Raw genomic sequence first — 20010 nt, 5'->3', positions numbered from 1 at the left:
TGGCATATTTTACTTGATAGGTCCGTATCATGACATGTATGATTCAAAGCTGGGTAAGACCATTAATGTCCTTTTTCACCCAGCCTCCTGCATAGCATCTTATACTGTACAAGCTCACTACCATGGAGGAAGTTTCCTGGACAGTTTGAATTTCATTTCTGTGTATCTTGCAGCCAGTGTGTATTGTCTGCAACAATAGAGTGACACAATTTAGTTGTGGGTAATCAAAGGCAATGGCAGTATCTGTATTGTTTGTAGACCTCTAGGACTTCTCTGAGCAATGACTCATAGGATGGTATAACATACCTGGCACTGTCATTCATTCTGGGAGTGATGTTGTCCAAATATGAAGGATAATTCCATTTAAACTTTTAAATTTGGTTTTTTCAATTAGCTTACTAATTGATGTGTTTCACACCCACCTTATTACATGGGTTCTGAATATCCGACCTCAGATTCTTGTACTTGTGCATCAGGCACTGAATCAAGTGAGCTATCTCCCCTAGCCTAGTTACCTATATTTTACAAATAAATTTAGCCGTATATAGTCATACCCATTTGTCTGCTGTTGGATATATTTTATTTTATTCTACAGTAACACAGTTGAGTAGTTGTAATAGAGATCCTATATCTGCCAAAGCCTGAAGTAGTTATCAATATCCCCTTAAATTTGACAACCTGTTTTGGGGAACTAATAGTATATATTATTAGCATAAATATTAAGAAGACAGTTTAATGCTATGTCAGTTTATCTAAATAATAATATCCAATTCTCCACTAGGGACTGCGATAACCACCACCATATGTTTTTTGATGTGGTTTACAGTACTAGTAAGAGAAGTCTCTATTTCCAGTGATTAGTGGTCATTGTAGACACATGGATGCACAAAGTACTGATAGAAGATACTTAACTTCTCCCCTCTAAAGCTTAGGGAAAATTGCAGAAAAGGGGTGATAAGAATGTAAAAACCAGCATATAGAAAGGTGGTGAAGTGTCATTTTCTGGGCAAGAGAAATTCATAGCAACTGCAGGTACCTGCAAGGGTTTAGTATATTAATGAGCCTGTCATCACTCAAGTATGGATGGAGGAGGGACTCAGGTTTCCCAGCCTCTCACGGCTGAACTATTTGCTACTTATAGATTCAGAAAGAGGAAATGTGATTGCCTTCAGCAGGTTCCAATGAATAGTTCCAATCAACTAGTGATACAAATGACCTTGTTTAAGCTATATGGTCAGAAAACAAAATTGAAAGTCATGAACCTAGGAAACACACTAGTGGAGGTGGGTGGGTGAGTGGTAGTAATGGGAGGGAGAAAAAAGAAGGTGAGGAGGGAAAGAAGGAGAGAACCAGAATCTTTTATAGTGCAAGCATGAAATTGTCAAATAATAAAAATAAAAGCCTATAAGGTGACCTAAGATTGGGCAGTCATACTTGTATTGAAAAATATGAAGAAAATGGACCTAGAAAAGCTGGACAGATTTTTAAAAATATATTGATATGTTAAAATGAGACACATAGTTATAAAACTAGCAAATGATGTGTGAAGAATCAGGATAATAACTTTTATTAATCCTTTATACTACAGTTGTTCAACTTAGAGCATATTTAATATGGATTGTTGGAACTTTAACCTATAAAATGCAAGAATTGAAATAAATTTTTTGAATTTTTAGTTCTAGGTGACATTTTTGTAGTATTCCTCTTTATATTTAACTGTATGTGTATGTGTGTGTGTGTGTTTTGGGGTATATGCATGAACACATATATGGAACCTGGGGCAACATGAATTAGTTTATTCTTTTCTTCCACCACATAGGTTGTGGAAGTAAACTCCTGGAGTCAAGCTACATTACTCACCGAGCCAGCTCCTATAGTATATAGCTCATTAAAAGCTTGATCATGAGCCTTAAACTAAATAAGACTCTCATGTTCTTAACAGTAGTTTTCAGCAAAACAGCTAAAACTTTTAATACATAGAAAATATAAGTAATTATTGAAAATGTTAATGGTTTATTTTCTTTCTAGGACACCTGAGTTCATCTTCCATATATCCTGCATGCAGTGCCCCTTATTTATTGGCAACTTCATGCTCAGATAATAAAGTAAGATTTTGGCGATGCAGAGTAACAGATGGAGAATCGGCTACATCAAAGAGTGGAAAAATAGATCTTGTATATATTTGGGAAGAATGGCCATTACTCATTGAAGATGGACTTCAGAGCAATAGTAGTATAACTGTACCTGGTAGGCCTATAGAAGTGAGCTGTGCACATACTAATCGTTTAGCAGTAGCTTATAAGCAGCCTGCATCTAATAGTAAATCTCAGGAATTTGTGATGCATGTAAGTATTTTTGAATGTGAGTCTACAGGAGGTTCATGTTGGGTCCTTGAACAGACAATTCATTTAGATGAGTTAAGTACAGTGTTGGATTCTGGCATTAGTATTGATAGCAATTTAGTGGCCTATAATAAACAGGAGACATATTTATTCAGTAAAGAAAGTATTACATCAAGCACAAAACATTTGGTTCATTTAGATTGGATGTCTAGAGAAGATGGTTCTCATATCTTGACTGTAGGAATTGGCTCAAAACTTTTTATGTATGGACCCCTGGCTGGCAAGGTACAAGAACAAACTGGTAAGGAAAACCAGGCATTTCCTCTCTGGGAGAGTACTAAAATTGTACCTCTTTCTAAATTTGTACTATTACGAAGTGTGGACTTGGTTTCTTCTGTAGAAGGTGCCCCACCTTTTCCTGTTTCTTTATCATGGGTCCGAGATGGCATCCTTGTTGTAGGAATGGATTGTGAAATGCATGTATATTCCCAATGGCAGCCATCTTATAAACAAGAACCTGTTACAACAGATTCATACAATGGAAGCACTCCATCTATAGTAAATTTAATAAAACAAAGTAACTCATCAAGTTCTGGACTACATCCTCCAAAGAAAACCCTTACTCGATCCATGACCAGTCTTGCACAGAAAATCTGTGGAAAGAAAACTATGTTTGACCCTTCAGTGGATATGGAAGATTCTGGTCTTTTTGAAGCAGCTCATGTACTCTCCCCAACTTTACCTCAGTACCATCCCTTGCAACTTTTGGAACTCATGGATCTTGGCAAAGTCCGGAGAGCCAAGGCTATCTTATCACATCTTGTCAAATGCATTGCTGGGGAAGTTGTGGCTCTGAATGAAACTGAATCCAATCATGAGCGCCGCCTTAGGTCTCTCACCATCAGTGCTAGTGGAAGCACCACCAGAGACCCTCAGGCATTCAACAAAACTGAAAACACAGATTACACAGAGATAGACTCTGTCCCTCCACTTCCTTTGTATGCCTTACTTGCAGCAGATGATGATAGCTATTGCTCATCTTCGGAAAAGTTTAGTAATGAAAGTTCCTCAAGTAAAAACAACCATGTATCAAAAGAAAGTTATGATGAGCTTTTCCAGACTTCAGTTCTGATATCTGAGAGTCACATGTTGGAGACAGATGAAGAAAATACGAAGCCCAAAGTTATTGACCTTTCACAATACAGTCCAACTTATTTTGGTCCTGAGCATGCGCAAGTTCTTTCTGGCCATTTACTGCATTCTAGTTTACCAGGGCTCACTCGGATGGAACAAATGTCTTTGATGGCCTTAGCAGATACAATTGCAACTACAAGCACTGATATTGGAGAAAGCAGGGACAGAAGTCAAGGTAAAAGTAAATTCTGTACAAGGTGGGAGGAAATAAAGATAATTTTACTTATTTTCATAGAAAATGGTCTTATGTAATTTTTAATAAAAATGATATTATGAGGGCCTTTTAAAAAAGTTACTACAAAAATTCATCTTTTGCAATCATATCAGTCATCATTAATAACTGTCTACTCAGTACAAAAGATCCAACTGAACCCCTGTGAGTTTAGCAAAAGTACAGATTTTAAATAGCCAAGATTAAGTGTTTCCAATTTTTTTTCCTTTTGTGGGAATAATCCAATGTAAAATATTACATTGTGATTCAGGATTTTTCAAAACTTAGCATTATTGTGTACTCTTGCCTAGAATAACTAGTATAAAGACAACATAATTAGGTCTTTTCATTACCAAGAATTTTTTTTTAAAAAAAATTCTATGCTATGAACACATTTGAATGGAAATTTTCTATCATACTGCAAAAGCAAAGTCTGAAATTAGCAAATCCATTATTTTAAACCAGATATATTGCCTAGTAGGATTCACCATTGAAGTAAGCTTGAGAAGAAAATAAGGATTAAATTTGGCACAAAAGGTTTTAAATTAACAAAAATTAGTTTATACTTCGAAGGAAATATTATTATTAATAGATACTAATTTTATGTATGTTTATTTTAATATTTTACTATGTTACTACTTTTAGCCATATATAGGAAAAATCAGGACTTAATTACCATACTATTAGCATAAACTATATCCTTCAATATTATAGCTTATCATTGGGAAGTAGATATGATTTAAATCCATTATAGTAAATATTACTGTAACATACCACAGAAAGCATTAAACTCTTTAAAAATAAAAGATTCAGGTCAAAGGAGGGCAGATTATAAAGAATGTTAATAGTGTATTAACATTCACTTTAAGTGTATTCATTCCCATGTTTAGTTTTCAGTTATTTAGTGATGCTGTCTTCTCTGTAATATAAAAATTGTATGGAAAAAATACTTGTAAAGTAATAAACATTTTGACAATTTAACAGTATTTTATTCTTATATATGGTATTGTGACATACGGAGATTGCAAAAATTTTTAGTATTTTAGGCTTATAAAGTTGTTTTTAGTATTTCATTTGCTTACAAATGTTGTTGTTTTGTTTTTCACATAAAAATAAACACTTTTTTCCTGGTTATAGGTGGAGAAACTCTAGATGAATGTGGATTAAAGTTTCTTTTGGCTGTTCGACTCCATACGTTTCTTACAACTTCCCTTTCAGCCTATCGAGCTCAACTCCTTCACCAAGGTGATTTTGATATCTATTGCATGGAGATACCAGGAAAGAAAAAGACAGACTTGGTAGGACAAAAGAAGAGAAGTAAAGGATAAGATTTATCTGTCCACAGAACTGGTAAAATTAGTGTGTATTCCTGACATAACTAACAGGAGAGTATTACAGACGTTATATGCTGATATATATATATATATATATATATATATATATATATATATATATATATATATATGATTAAAGTAACAAATTTCAATGATGTTAGCTTAAATCCAAAGGCACATGGTCTCAGGACTCAGGCATTTGAAGGTAGTGCAAAGTGCCAGTATTATTGGCTGCATTGTTCTAAGCAGTGGGACTTGGGCCATGCAGGTAAATCATTTACTCGGTGATACCTGTCTCTCACTTTTTCCTCTATTCCTTTGTTTCCCTTTCTGCTTGCTTTCACCCCTTATTTTGCATTTTAATTTAGGTGAGTTTACCACCTTAGTTAATATAATCCTCTCCACAGCTATGTCTAGAGATCCATCTCTCAGGTAATTCGAAATTCTATCAAATTAACCTTTTAACTAGTCAACACAGTCACTCAGATATTTAATTTTTATAGTGAAAACATTTGAAATGTACTCTTCAATTGTTTTAGTTTTTATTATTTTTACATTCCAACCCCAGTTTCCCCTCCCTCCCCTTGAAATTTACTCTTTATGAGTGTAAAATCCACAGTTGTCCCTTTTAAGAAGGTAGTAACCATGTTATGCATTACATTTATAAGCATTCCTCCTTAATCAGTGTCTCCCCACTACCCCACCCCATTTTGGTAGCCACCATTCTATCCTCTGCTTGTATAAGATGCGTTGTAGATTCTGCACTTTAATAGAATAGTGGAGTATTTCTTTTTCTGTCTTCCATTTAGTACAATGTTCTCCAGGTTCATTCATGTTGTTGCAAGTAGCAGAATTTTTTTAAAGATATAGGATTCCATTCCATTGTGAATATATACATTTTCCTTATCTATTATCTGTTAATAGATATTTTAGTTTTATTTTTAACACAGCTATAATGAATAATGTTGCAGTGAACATCAGAAGCATTTAATTCTTCAACATACTAATTTCAAATTCTTCTAGTCTGTATCTAGAAGAGGGAGTGCTGAACCATATGGCAATTTTATTTTTAGTTTTATAAAGCAGTACTACATAGTTTTCCATAATGACTATGACAGCTTTTATTTTCACCAGTATCATATAATGTTTCCCTTTTCTCCAAATCCTTGGAAAGAAGGATTTTTGTCTTTTGATATAGTATCTTTCTTCCAGATGATAGGTCATATCACATTGTGATTTTAATTTGCAATTTACTGAGATTTTGAAGTCTTAAGCATTTTTTCAACATATTTACTAGTAATTCATCTCCTTCCCTTCCTCCCTCCCTCCCTCTCTCCCTCTCAGGGTTTCTCTGTGTAACTACCCTAGCTGTCCTGGCTTGGTGCTCACAGAGATCCACCTGCCTCTGCCTCCTGAGTACTGGGATCAAAGGCATGCACCACTACTGCCTGGCTGTTTGAATTTCTTCTCTTACCTCTATTCCTATTATTCTTAGATTTGGTCTTTTCATAGTGTCTCATATCATTAATTTTGTTTTCTTTGACTGGGGTAGCCATTTCTTCAATTGTACCTCTTCTGTCACACCTCTTGTATTCTGTTGGTCAGGTTTGCCTCTGAGATTCCTGTTTGGATTCCTAAGTATTTTATTTCCATATTTACCTCAGTTTGGGTTTTCTTTATTGATCCTCTTTTCACTTTTAGGTTTTGAAGTGTTTCCTTCATTTCCTTCCATTGTGTGTGTTTTCATAGAATTCTTTAAGGGTTTTAGTCATTTCTTCCAAAAAGGATCTTTATCGTAATCAAATATTTTAAGGTATTTGTCTTGGGCTTCAGCTATGTTGCAGTTCTTAGTGCCTACCGTGGTAGGGTTGCTGTGCTCTTGTGGAGATGTATTTTCCTGATTGTTACCGGTTTTTACACTGGAATCTAAGCACATGTGTTTGGGGTAATTGAAATTCTAGGTGTTGATATCTTGTCTTTGGTGGGTGTATGTTTTGTTCCTAGGGTTCTGCTGCTCTTTATGGTTCTTAGGAGTGCATTGTGTGTGGCCCTGTATTGCCTGGCAGGGAATTCTGGGATTCTACTAGCTAGGTGTTGCCACTGGGGGTTCAAGGTAAATGTTGTTTCTAGATAATGGGAACTGTACGTTAGAAATAGGAATGAATTGAGAGGAACCTAAGGCAGTCCACAGGAGGGAAGAATGCATAGTATTCCATCAGGATATTCTTATTCCCCTAGAAATGGGGGCAGATAGTGAGGAGAAGCCACAGCAGGTAGTCTGTTACAAAACTGGGCATGAGATTGGGGGGGTTGGATTTGTAGGAGAGGAGGGGAGTGAAGATCTGAAGCTTGCCTACCTGCTCTCCTGGCCTACTAGCTTCTCTGGCAAAGTTAGTTGGAGGGTTTACAGGGAAAGCCTGCTGGATTTGAAGACTGAGATAAAGCGGTAAGTGGGGAACATAGGTTGCAGGGGAAATTGTGTGTTCCACTGGAGATGGGGGCAGAGGTAGAGGAGACCATAGCAGGTAGTCTGTTACAGATCTGTGATGAGACTAGAAGATTGTTTTTTGAGGAGAGCAGGGAGAGGTGAAGATCTGCAGTTAGCTTACCTGCTTCCATGGCTGGTTTTTAAATCAAATTTCTTTTTCTTCTTGCTGTTAAGTTCCTTCTGTGTTTTGGACTTTTTTTGAGGTGGGGGGAGGGAGGGAGGCAGAGAGGGAGGGGGAAGGGAGGAGAGAAAGACATTCACTATATAGCCCTGAGCTAGCCTGGGACTCATTATGTAGACCAGGTTGTCTTTGGACTCACAGAGATCCATTTGCTTTTGACTTTAGAATGCTGGGATTAAAGTTGTGTGCCACCCCACCCTACCTTGATATTGAATTTATTATCAGATATATAGACAGCAAGTACTTTCTCTTAGTCTATGTACTGTTTCTATTCTTCATGCCTTTCATCCTTTGCTATTCGGAGCATTTTAGTTTTATGTCCCATTTGTCTATTTTTGTTATCTATACTTCAATCGTGGAGTCTTCTCCTCAGATTTTCTTCAAGTAGTTTTATAGTTCCAAGTCCTACATTTTAATTTAATTATTCTTCAATGATTTTTTTCTTTATGTAATTTCAAGTTTCTTACCTGTCTTATTTTCCTTCTTGAAGAACATCTCAATATTTTTTTGAAGAGCTGATTTTCTTTCCTTTTCCTGAGGAAGTATTTCTTTAAACCTTTAAGGATAATTAGATGAATGTATTATTCTAGGCTTGGTATATTTTCCTCCTAACACTAAATATTTCGTTTTGTTCTCTTGATAGTATCATTTTCAAGGAGAAATAAACCTTTTACTTGCTTTTCCTGTGAGTAAGGCTATTTAGTGTGTGTGTGTGAGTCTGATTTGGTGGTGATGATGGTGGTTACATGCTGAATAACAGGTTGTTTCGGCCTGCTTTGTATTTTCTGAGCATCCTTGATTTTGATTAATTTCAGAATGACCCTCGCCACTATTGATTAAAAACTTTATTTTCCTTTTTTTCTCTATTCTCCTACTGTTAGTTCAATTATACTTAAACACAAAACCACAGTTCTTGACACTCTGTTCTAATTGTTCTTTTTGTTGTTGTTGTTTGTTTTTTGTTTGGTTTTTTTTTGTTTTTTTTTTTTTGGTTTTGCGAGACAGGGTTTCTCTGTGGCTTTGGAGGCTGTCCTGGAACTAGCTCTTGTAGACAGGCTGGTCTTGAACTCACAGAGATCCGCCTGCCTCTGTCTCCCAAGTGCTGGGATTAAAGATGTGCGTCACCACTGCCCGGCTAATTGTTTTCTTATAGTTCCAGAAGTTGACTGTTTTGAGCCTACTCATGACCTCATTGATGACATTCTTTTTTTTTTAAGATCTATTTATTTGTTTATGCATACAAGTGCTTTATCTTCATGTACCACCTTTATGCCAGAAGAGGGCATCAGATCCCACTATAGATGGTTGTAAGCTACCATGTGGTTGCTAGGAATTGAACTCAGGTCCTCTGGAAATGCAGCCAGTGCTCTTGACCTGTGAGCCATCTCTCCAACACCATTGATGGCATTCTTAATTTACATTTTGATTTCTCCTATTTCCTTTAGACATTTATGCCTTTCTGTCTGCATATATCTTTTTTCAGTGTTTTTTTCAACAATATATTCTTTATACTACATGAAGTCTATCTTTAAAATAATCTTATAAGTCAAAAGTACATTATTGTTGAGTGTTGAGTTTATTCATCTTATTTGATAAAATTTGATGCCTATTGATTCCCCTCCTTTCAGCCCCTGAATCCACCATTGTACTCTTGATTCTGTGAATTTGGTTCTTTGAGATAAATTATGCTTATCATTAATGTGACTCATTTGTTTTAGTATAATGTCTTCAAATTTTATCTGTGTTACATATTGCAGAATTTCCTATTCCATTGGGTGTGAAATCATACTTTTAAAACCCATGCTTCTACAGATGGGTATTTATTGACTATTGTGAACACTACTGCAGTGAGAATAGAATGCCAATATCTTTTCAACTAAAAGAAAGTATTCCTTAGCATAGGTTAAAAATGTAAATCCATATGTATTAAAGTTATGTCTTGTAAACAATCATTTATTTTCATCAGTAATATTAAATAAAATGTAGAGTGAAAAGACAGAATAGAAGCTGAGCATTATTACGTGTATTGATCATTAGATTGCTGACACAAATGTTAAATATCAGTTTTAAAATATCCTATCCAATATGGTGAGCCAGCATGATAACTATGGTTATAGTCAAATTGTATTCTGTACTTAGTCGGATCATTTCATTCAGTCCTCAACACTGTGTGTTACAGTGTTGTAACGATGCACATTTCTTTTTCTTTTTTGTTTTGTATCCAAGACAGGGTTTCTCTGTAGAGCCTTGGCTGTCGTGGAACTCACTCTGTAGACCAGGCTGTCCTCAAATTCTGAGATCCGTCTGCCTCTGCCACCTGAGTGCTAGGATTAAAGGCATGAGCCACTACCCCCTGGGTTTTTTTTGTTGTTGTTTTTTAAATGATTTATCTATTTTTATTTTATGTGCATTGGTGTTTTGGCTGCATGTATGTGTGTGTGTGTCAGATTCCCCGGAACTGAAATTACAAACAGTTGTGAGCTACTACATGGGTGCTGAGACTTGAATCTGAGTTCTCTAGAAGAACAGCCAGTGCTTTTAACCATTGAGCCATCATTTCAATCCTTTATTCATATTTTCTTAATAAAACCTGAGTCATAACAAAAAGTGAAACAAACCAAAAAAAAAAAAACTCCCAAAAATGTGAGTCATTAAAAAATATAATAACTTCACCAAGGCTATATATTTTATTTTGTAATATACCTGGAATATAATGTTTGTGTTCTAATTTTGGAGTCATTAAAGTGCTGTGCTTGGTCTACTGAGTTACACTTTTCATTTGATACCATGAAGTTTTTTACTTCTATGGAGATAGGACATGTTAAACAGATGTTTGAGGGAAAAGAGAGGCAGTACTAAGAGGAAGGTATACCTACATGGCTTCTTCTCAAGAAGGCTGTGGGTAGTAGCCAGAGAACAAAAGTACTGCAGCACAGTGATATTTCCCAAAAGTGTTTTGTATGTTTTCAAAGAAATAGATGTTAACTGTATTCATTGGAGTGGTATCATTGTTTGGAGAATCAACAATAAAAAATAAGTCATCTTTCTAGGAGCAATAAAAATTATATATAGTTATGAGCCAGGGGAAAGTTTGCAAAGTTGGTAAGTCACATATTCCTCAAGAGCAAAAGGCCTGTCCTCAGAGAACACGACCATGCCCTAGAGTATCTGAGCCAGGTGGACTTAACACCATCACAGTTTTAAGTGGCCACAGATAGAATAAACCTAGAGATGCTTTCTTAAATCATAAATACAGATGAGTACTTAGTGATGGTGGCTCCTTAAAATCCTTTACACTTTTCACTTCTTATGCTATTTCCAAGATTTTACTCTTGCATCAGTTATGGTAAAAGGACTTTGCAAAGTTAAAGAATATGTCATTTTACTCTGTATTTTAATCACCTGGATTGTCTTTAGTGATATACACAGTTCATTGGCATATTAACTGAGGTTATTTGGAGCTAATTATATAAATAATTAAAAACCTAAAACATTTATGTGTTTATTGGACATATAAGTACATTTCTGATAATCACTGCTTAATATTTGCACTGTTGATAAGTATTATTTTCAACATTTCTTCAGGCCTCTCTACTGGTCATTTTGCGTGGGCATTTCATTCCGTAGCAGAAGAAGAATTGCTGAATATGTTGCCAGCCATGCAGAAAGATGATCCTACTTGGTCTGAACTGAGAGCAATGGGTGTGGGCTGGTGGGTTCGCAATTCTCGAATCTTGCGCAAATGCATAGAAAAAGTAAGTTTTTATTGGGGTATAAATATAAAATAGTATATTTTGATTATTTGTTTAATAGCATCCTGTCCCCTCTGATAATAGATATTCCATTTTGTTTTAGTAACAGCATCATAATTTATATTTAATGATCTCAGTACTTTGCTCATTCTGGCCTTGAATGTGCAGTTCTTCTGTCTCAAACTCTTGAGTTATTGTGATTCTAGGCCTCTGCCTCTAGGCCTATCTATGTTTAACCTCTAGTGAACACATTTATTTACTAGTGTACTTCTGAATTTCTGAAGTATTTTTTGAGAAAATTACAATAGTTTAGGAGGATTTCTATAGCCCTGACACCCCATCTGTGTATACTCTGCTACTGTAAATGCTTCTGTTACTAGTTATGTATATATATATTGCTTATTAATGCTTGTTTATGTGCTTATTTTTATTTCAATTTTAACATAGAAATATCATGTACTGATCTTTTATATAAGTACACTCCTAAGCTATTTTTGTAAAAGATTGACGACTATTTTCCAATTGTAGGTAGCCAAAGCAGCCTTTCATAGGAATAATGATCCTTTAGATGCTGCAATTTTCTACCTTGCAATGAAAAAAAAGGCTGTGATTTGGGGATTATATCGGTAAGTAAAAGACTGCTTCAGAGCTAAAAGTCATTTTTCATTTTCATTATGCATTCAGAGTGAATGCATAAAGTAAAACATGTTTTTATTGAATATGTTCTTAGTTGCTGTTTGGGTTAAAGGAGATTCTTGATAGGGAAAAAGATTACTTGTGTTCCGCGTTAGAAGAAACCAGATGATGTCACTTTAGTTTGTTTTAGCATTTATTAGTCTAAAAACAAGTTTGGTTCTTTGTTTTCTTATTCTAAGAACATCACCAAGAAGCAGGGAGGAAAGAAGTGGAGTAGAAAACAAATTTGTCAAGATGAGTTTGCATCAGCGTTGGGGAGGAGGAGAAGATAGTGGAGTCTGGGATAAGCATTTGTCCTCTGTTATTAAAGGGCATGGGTCAGTGTGTCCCTGAAACTGTTACTCTTCTAGGTGCTGTCGTCTCTTTCCTCTCACTTGTCAACAGCACCTAGTCTCCAAAATTACTATTCGTTGGAGGTTCTGTTTCAGAATGGCAACCTCTGGGGGAAATCTTAGTATAAATATATGAGTTTTCTAAAAATCTAAGGTTTTTCAGGATTGTTTTCTATCAGATTCCATTGATTTTTGATTACCAAAAATGTAATCAAATGTAATCAAAATGTAATCAGTGTGGACTGAAGTTTTCTGTCCCACCTGGTCCTGCAGCCGTTTAGTCCCAAATAAACACATTGAGGCTTTTATTAATTATAAACTGTTTGGCTCAGGCTTTTCTTATCATCTAGCTCTCTCTTAATTATTAACACATAACTACTAATCTGTGTATTTCCACATGGCCTTATCTTACCAGAGAATGCCCAGGCGACCTACCTTCCCTGGTAGCTACATGGTGTCTCTCTCTGCCAGCTGCTCCCTGACTTTCCTTTTCCCAGAATTCTCCTAGTCTGGTAGCCCTGCCTATACTTCCTGCCTGGCTATTGGCCAATCAACATTTATTCATCAACCAATAAGAGAAACACATATTCACAGCATGCAGAGGGATATCTCCCTTCAATCATGTTTCGAAATGGATAAAGCAATATGGTTGATGAGGTTTTAATTTATTACTAGCATAAATGTTTATGTGTAAATTATCTTAATGTAACTATGTATTAGTAAAATTATTCTGCATGAATTTAAAGGTGACTTTTTTTCTGAGTGTTTCTAGTTCAGTGTGCACTTTGCAGTTTGTAAGAGAATTTTTTTAAATAACTTGTGAGATTTATGTATAAAAGTAAATGCTTACCTAATCTTATTTTTTAATGATTTATAAACTGGCAAATGTTTTGTTTTCATTGTTATAACTTTTTTTGTAACTGAATCTTGTTCTGTAGTGCAGACTGACTTCAAATTATCCATCTTACTCCTTGAAAGTCCTAACTTTGAAATCCTAACTGTAAAAGGTTGATTCCAAAGTAGTATTTTAAAATTTTCATAAATTTTGTTCCTATATAGAGCTCAAAAAGACACCAAAATGACACAGTTTTTTGGACACAATTTTGAGGAAGAGAGGTGGCGTAAAGCAGCTTTGAAAAATGCCTTTTCTTTATTAGGCAAGCAGCGGTTTGAACATTCAGCAGCTTTTTTTCTTCTAGGTGGTTGCCTCAGAGATGCAATTGAGGTAAGTAATTGAACTTTCTTTGATTTGGGTTTTTTTTTTTTTTTTTTTTTTTTTTTTGGTTTTTCGAGACAGGGTTTCTCTGTGTAGCTTTGGAGACTTTCCTGGAACTTGCTCAGTAGACCAGGCTGGTCTGGAACTCACAGAGATCGGCCTCTGTCTGCTTGCTGAGTGCTGGGATTGAAGGCATGTGCCACCACCGCCCAGCTGAACTTTGTTTTTAACTAATGTTATCGTTTCTTTAAGCAATTCTTTTAAATCTTAATTTTTTCATTTTAATTTAACTAGTAGAAATAATACAAGGCTAAGTACCTAAACTAACTGATGATATTTCACAGTAGCTTTTACACTTTTATAATTTAGCTGGAGTGATGTTTTACAGAAGATAAAGCAAGTTTTGTAAAATTAATAATTCATGATTGCACACTGAAGTGTGTTTGGCTCTTTTGCTTAATGGACTTAAAAAAGTATCTTTTTAATTTTAGAATTCTAGTCTGCTCAAGTGAATTGAGAAGAGTTGAGATTTAAGAGTAAAAATTATAGGTTATACTGGCTAGAGTTATCCATTTCCTCAAGTCAAATTATTTATAAATACATGCTTATTAACAACTAATAGATTTGCAGATGTTATAAATGTTCATTTACTAAAGTAGGCAATATGCATGCCATTATTGCATTTATTGCTTGTAAAATTTAGAGATTAATAAATCCCTGTACATTTATGGTAAATAGATTATGTTTCTCTTAAAAGCTGACTTTGTTTATTTATAAACAATATTTTTAAGGTGTGTCTTGAGAAACTGAATGACATTCAGTTGGCTCTTGTAATAGCAAGACTCTTTGAGTCTGAATTTGATAAGTCTGCAACATACAAATCTATTTTACGAAAAAAAGTTTTGGGAATTGGCTCTTCAGTCAATGAACTCAGTTCATCGAACATAAATGCACATCGTGACCCCTTTCTTCGGAGTATAGCACATTGGATTTTAGAAGATTATAGTGCTGCTTTGGAAACATTAATAAAGCAACCATTTACAGAAGATGAAGGTAAGTTGGTGCTTCCTAGATTCAAATAAAATGTTGCTAGTGTTTTCTCAGAATGTAGTGCACTGTGGTTTAATGTAATAATGAATATTAAATTTTTGATCTTTATGACTAAATGGGGTCTGTTATTTCAGAAAGATAAACCATTTAAAGTAGAGAACTAGATTTTCTCTTTTTATGCAATAAATATATTGAACATAAATATTAACAGCAGTTGATTTTAAAAACTTTGGAGAAATGGTAAAAACCCAATTTTTAATATTAGGTTGAGTTTTCAGCTAATCAGTTTTATAATTCTTACAGGAAAAAATATATTCAGTGTAAAGAAAGCTGACTTAAGGGATGTGATAGGACAACTATAAACTAACCAAATCCTTGACTGTTGTTTTCTTGGGATCAGTAGCATATAGATTATTTTAAATGTATCTTTTAGAACTCAATTTCTGGTTTTCTTTCTAGATTTTTTTTTTTTTTTGTGTGTGTGTGTGTGTGTTATTAATGCAAGATCACATTCCTAGACCCATTTAAATCAAGATTCTTCTGAAAGACAAATGATAATGCTGGCTTAATTGATAATACCAGTGTGATAGGACTACATGCAGAGAGAAATATTTGAATATGGGATAATTTTAGTGTGACTACACAGGAGTAAATTTTATATGGCATGTCAAAGATTAAGAAATTAAGGGTAACTACTGGAGTTTTAGCTTGACCAATAGTGAATGATATGATGGAGCATTGATTAGATCAAGAATCTTTCTTTAAGTAGATGACCTTTGGGCAAAGAACTGGTTGAAATATGCAAGTGGATAAAGGCTGGTATGCACCAAGGGCATAAATAAGAAACCCTCAGAGTAAAAGTGTGTGTATTTCAATAGAAATGAAATGGGGAATTTAGGAAAGAGGAGATAGAGATGTGCAAATTAACAGCATGTAAATGGTGTTTAAGATTGTAGGACTTGTATGAGTTTAACTCCTCAGGGGGTTCGGATAGAACATAGTATTTATGGTCCGAAAAGACATCTTACTGTAGAAGTGTATCCAGGGAATCGAGAGAAAAGAGCTAAAGATTCTATTTAAAGGTATTGCTTCAATTTAAAATACAGTTGTAAAGTGTGTTCTTGTCTGTTCAGTGACATGGATTAGTGTGGTCTATTATAATTTATCCAAAGACCTGGTCAAGTTTCCTCAGAGAGAAAGGGGATTTTCACACAGTCGTGAATTCTCAGTTCACATCTTAAGCTTCTCTTGACTTACAAAGTGAATTTTCTTTCAGATCAAGTCATGATGTCAGCCTGTAATCCTATGGTTTTTAATTTCTACAATTATCTAAGAACACATCCACTTTTGCTAAGACGTCATTTTGGATCATCTGACACATTTTCAAAGCAAATGGCTTTAACAGGAAAAAGTGGACTGGCAGGAACAATTAATCTAAGTGAAAGAAGATTATTTTTTACTACTGCCAGTGCTCACCTAAAATCTGGCTGCCCCATGTTGGCTTTGGAAGTATTGTCAAAAATGCCCAAAGTTATCAAGAAAACAAAACACTTTTGTAGAGCATCTAGTTTTTATACTAGTAAAGATTCTTCTCCATTACAATCGGATACAAGAGAAGATAAGTCTTCTGCTGTTGACTGGTCACAGTCAGTGATGAATGGTTTTGAATCTTCTTCAGAGGGTTCCTCAGAGAGACAGTCAAACTCCACCTTTTCTTTTGATTGGAGCCAACCAAGTATGGTATTTCAGGATGACTCTTTGGAGTTGAAATGGGATAGTGATAATGATGAAGAAAATGAAGATCCTCCTATTTCAATGAAAGAAATAAAACCTTTGCCAAGAAAAACAGATAAAAAATTAGACGAATTAAATAGTTACACTGACTCTTTAAGCACACTAGATGAAGGTGATATTTTAAATCCATCAGAAGATATAATTGCTGTTCAACTAAAATTTAGAGCATGTTTAAAGATTCTCACAGTGGAACTTCGTACTTTATCTACTGGCTATGAAATAGATGGTGGGAAATTGCGTTACCAACTCTACCACTGGCTTGAAAAAGAGGTGGTAGCTCTTCAGAGGACTTGTGACTTTTGCTCAGATGCAGAACAGCTGCAGACCACATTTACTCAAAATACAGGGGAATCTGGATTAAGTGAGGATATTGATCATTTGCATCACCAAACAAAAGTGAAACAACAGAGAGAAAGTTTCCAGGAAAAAAGACAGTGGCTCTTGAAGTATCAGTCACTCTTGAGAATGTTTCTTAGTTACTGCGTACTTCATGGCTCTCATGGTGGGGGTCTTGCATCTGTGAGAATGGAATTAATTTTACTTTTACAAGAATCTCAGCAGGTATGTAACATTTTTGTTTTGTTTTCGAGGCAAGGTGTCATGTAGCTCTCGCTAGTCTGTAACCTCCTATGTAGACCAGCCTGACCTTGATTTCACAGAGATTTCCCCCCCCCCCCGCCCCCCGCCTCTGCCTGTACCTCCCAAGTGCTGCGATTAAAGGCATGTGCCTTCACTCTGGCAGATATATAGCCTTAATCAGTCAAACATAGGACATGTGCAGGAAAGGAAAGGAAGTAATATAATTATGTTAAATTTTAAAGCTTTATTTAAAGAAAAAGATACTGTATGTCTGAAGTAGCTTTTGGTATTGTTTTTTTAGTTTCAAATGTTAATACTTGTCTTTGTTACAGTTGCTTCAAGGAATGAATCTTTATGTGTAGTCATAGTAGGAGTTGGAGGAGCTGTGTACATTACAGTTGCAGAACAGATCGTGTCAGGTGTTATGACTTGCTTAATTTGTATGAACACAGTCTTATTAATGCCTTCTGAGGTAATGAGCTTTACCTTATAGAGGAGTGCTAAGAGTATTACCATTTTAGATACAGCCATAGATACATTTTTCCTTCTCAGGTCATAACAAATTCAGGTATATGTACTCTGAATGCTTTTATTTTTAGTTTTGAAGCTTTTTGAAAGATCCCCTGAATTACTAGGAAGTAGATTAAAACTAAAAAATATTTGTTTAACTTTTTTTCCTCTTTATTTTTAAGGAAACAGCAGAACCAATATTTCCTAACCCTCTGTCAGAACAAACTTCAGTGCCTCTTCTCTTTGCTTGTACAGCCAGTGCCAAAACAGTAGTTGCCAATCCATTGTTGCACCTTAGTAATCTAACACATGATATTCTACATGCCATAATAAATTTTGATTCACCACCTCATCCTGATAGCCAAAGTAATAAAGTAAGTATGCTTCATTTCAAGCTTTTTCTGTTACCAATGTATATTACTTAGATAAAATGATAGATTTTATTTCGTTTTTACACATGTATAAAATGTTCAATTGTATTGTCCACATACACTCTCTGTTAGACCCCTCCTCTCCTTATGTACTCATTTCTTTTCTCCTTGATTTCTTCTTTTCTCAAGTAGGCTTCCCTCTACCTTCAAGTACTTGCTTTCCTGAATCTGATTTATTTTGCTTCTTATGAGTATTTTCAGTTTGATTTTAAGCTTTTAATTTACTTACACAGAATGATAAAATGAAGATATAAATGTTAATCCTTTCTAATAAAACAAATAACAGCAGGCTAGACATAATATTCATTGTATTAACAATTGCCATGTAAGGTATCTGGTTATAGGCCAGACTTACTGTGTTACTTACATCTTATAGGATACTTGAGCTCTTTTTAAGTTCAGTGTGTCAATTGTTTAATCTCCATTAGTTTCATTAAGATTAAAAAACTGGGCTGGAGAGATGACTTAGTTGTTAAAGACACTTACTACCAAACCTGCATTGGATGCTTTGTATCTACATGGTGGAAGAAGAAAACAGATTACTGCAACAGATTACTGCAAGTTGTGGAAGTTGTTCTTGGCCTCTATATCCACACCAAGACACACACAAAACACAATTAAAAATCTAATACACACACACACACACTTAGAAGCAACAAGTATATATCTAGACAAATCGTAGATTCCTTACCCTTTTTTATTGAGTTAAAAGTTGTGTGTATGTGTATGAGTTCACACATGCCACTGCACATATGGAGGTCAGAAGACATTTGCAGGAGTCAGTTCTTTCTTTCTACTATGTGAGTTCTGGAAATCTAACTCATGTCATCAGGTTTAGTGACAGGTGCAACCCATGGAGCCATCTCTCTGGCCCTTCTTAAATTTATAAAGAATAGAATGTTTTCAATGGGTGGAATACTATATTTTTTAAAGGATAGAAGCTTAATATTTCAGTGTAAAAGCACTAACAGGTAACTGAATTATTCCCATGACAATACTAAGCTACACATCTTAAAAATAATATCGAGTATATTGTCACCTGTCCTCTGAAGGCTAGCAGAATTAACTGCTAAAAGTTTGAATTCCTAAGTTTGTTCCAGATTTATTGAATCATCCATGAGAGAGACTTAGGAATAAGTTTGTTACTAAGAAACTTGGAACTTCTTTAAAATATACTAAACATATGATAGTTAATTTAATTGATCACACAATCCTCTTATCCCTCTCACTGTACTTTATCTCCTGTTGAAACAATAATTCATCTTTCCTCTCTTGAGATTCCTTTAATGACGGGTTTTAATTGACAGTTTTGGCATATCCCTTGGGATTTTTTCTGACATCGCCTTAAGATTCCTGCTACTTCCCAGGTTATGATAAAATACTAGTTTGATTTTCTGCTCTCCTGATAGTAGACTCTCCTTCCACAATTTATTGGGTTTCCCCCCACTTCTTTTCCTGTATTACTCTATAGTAGAAATCCCTACAGTACATACTACATAATTTGAAAATTAATTTTCTGAAAACTGCTCATTTTCAACAAACTGCATTCCTTATTGTTACTTTATCACACATATATTTTAATGGTGTGTGTGTGTGTGTGTGTGTGTGTGTGTGTGTGTGTGTGTGTATGCATACTTGAATGCTACAACTTACATGTTAGAGGACAACTCTTGGGAATCACTTCTCTTCTGTGTGTGCCTTAGGGAGCAGACTCAGGCTTGTTAGAAAATCCTTTACCTGCTGAGCTATCTTGCTGGCCTATTAACATTAATTACAGGAATCCATGCTGTATCATCTTAGCTTTGCCTTCCTAAATACCTGCTGCTGCTTAAGAACTATCCTGAAATATGACTGGCTTTACTTTCATCCCATCAGTTGTTATTTCTTTTTTGAGTCAACT

At 35.1% G+C, this 20010-nt stretch overlaps 1 protein-coding gene across 2 annotated transcripts in view; it reads left to right on the top strand.

The window, feature by feature from the left end:
• Positions 1–20010, top strand: part of Dmxl1 (Dmx like 1) — a 134690-nt gene that overhangs the window by 53558 nt on the left and 61122 nt on the right. For both annotated transcript variants that reach the window (XM_027400878.2, XM_027400879.2), the window contains exons 18-25: positions 2029–3711; positions 4885–4992; positions 11336–11505; positions 12031–12128; positions 13590–13755; positions 14538–14799; positions 16073–17151; positions 17862–18053. In XM_027400878.2, the coding sequence (XP_027256679.1) occupies positions 2029–3711; positions 4885–4992; positions 11336–11505; positions 12031–12128; positions 13590–13755; positions 14538–14799; positions 16073–17151; positions 17862–18053 (3758 nt within the window). The remainder of the gene's footprint in view (positions 1–2028; positions 3712–4884; positions 4993–11335; positions 11506–12030; positions 12129–13589; positions 13756–14537; positions 14800–16072; positions 17152–17861; positions 18054–20010) is intronic.

The sequence above is a fragment of the Cricetulus griseus genome, chromosome 2 (genome assembly GCF_003668045.3).
Source record: "Cricetulus griseus strain 17A/GY chromosome 2, alternate assembly CriGri-PICRH-1.0, whole genome shotgun sequence".
Taxonomy (NCBI): Eukaryota; Metazoa; Chordata; class Mammalia; order Rodentia; family Cricetidae; genus Cricetulus; species Cricetulus griseus.
The sequence above is the reverse complement of the archived record's forward strand: the minus strand, read 5'-3'. Positions and strand labels throughout refer to the sequence as shown.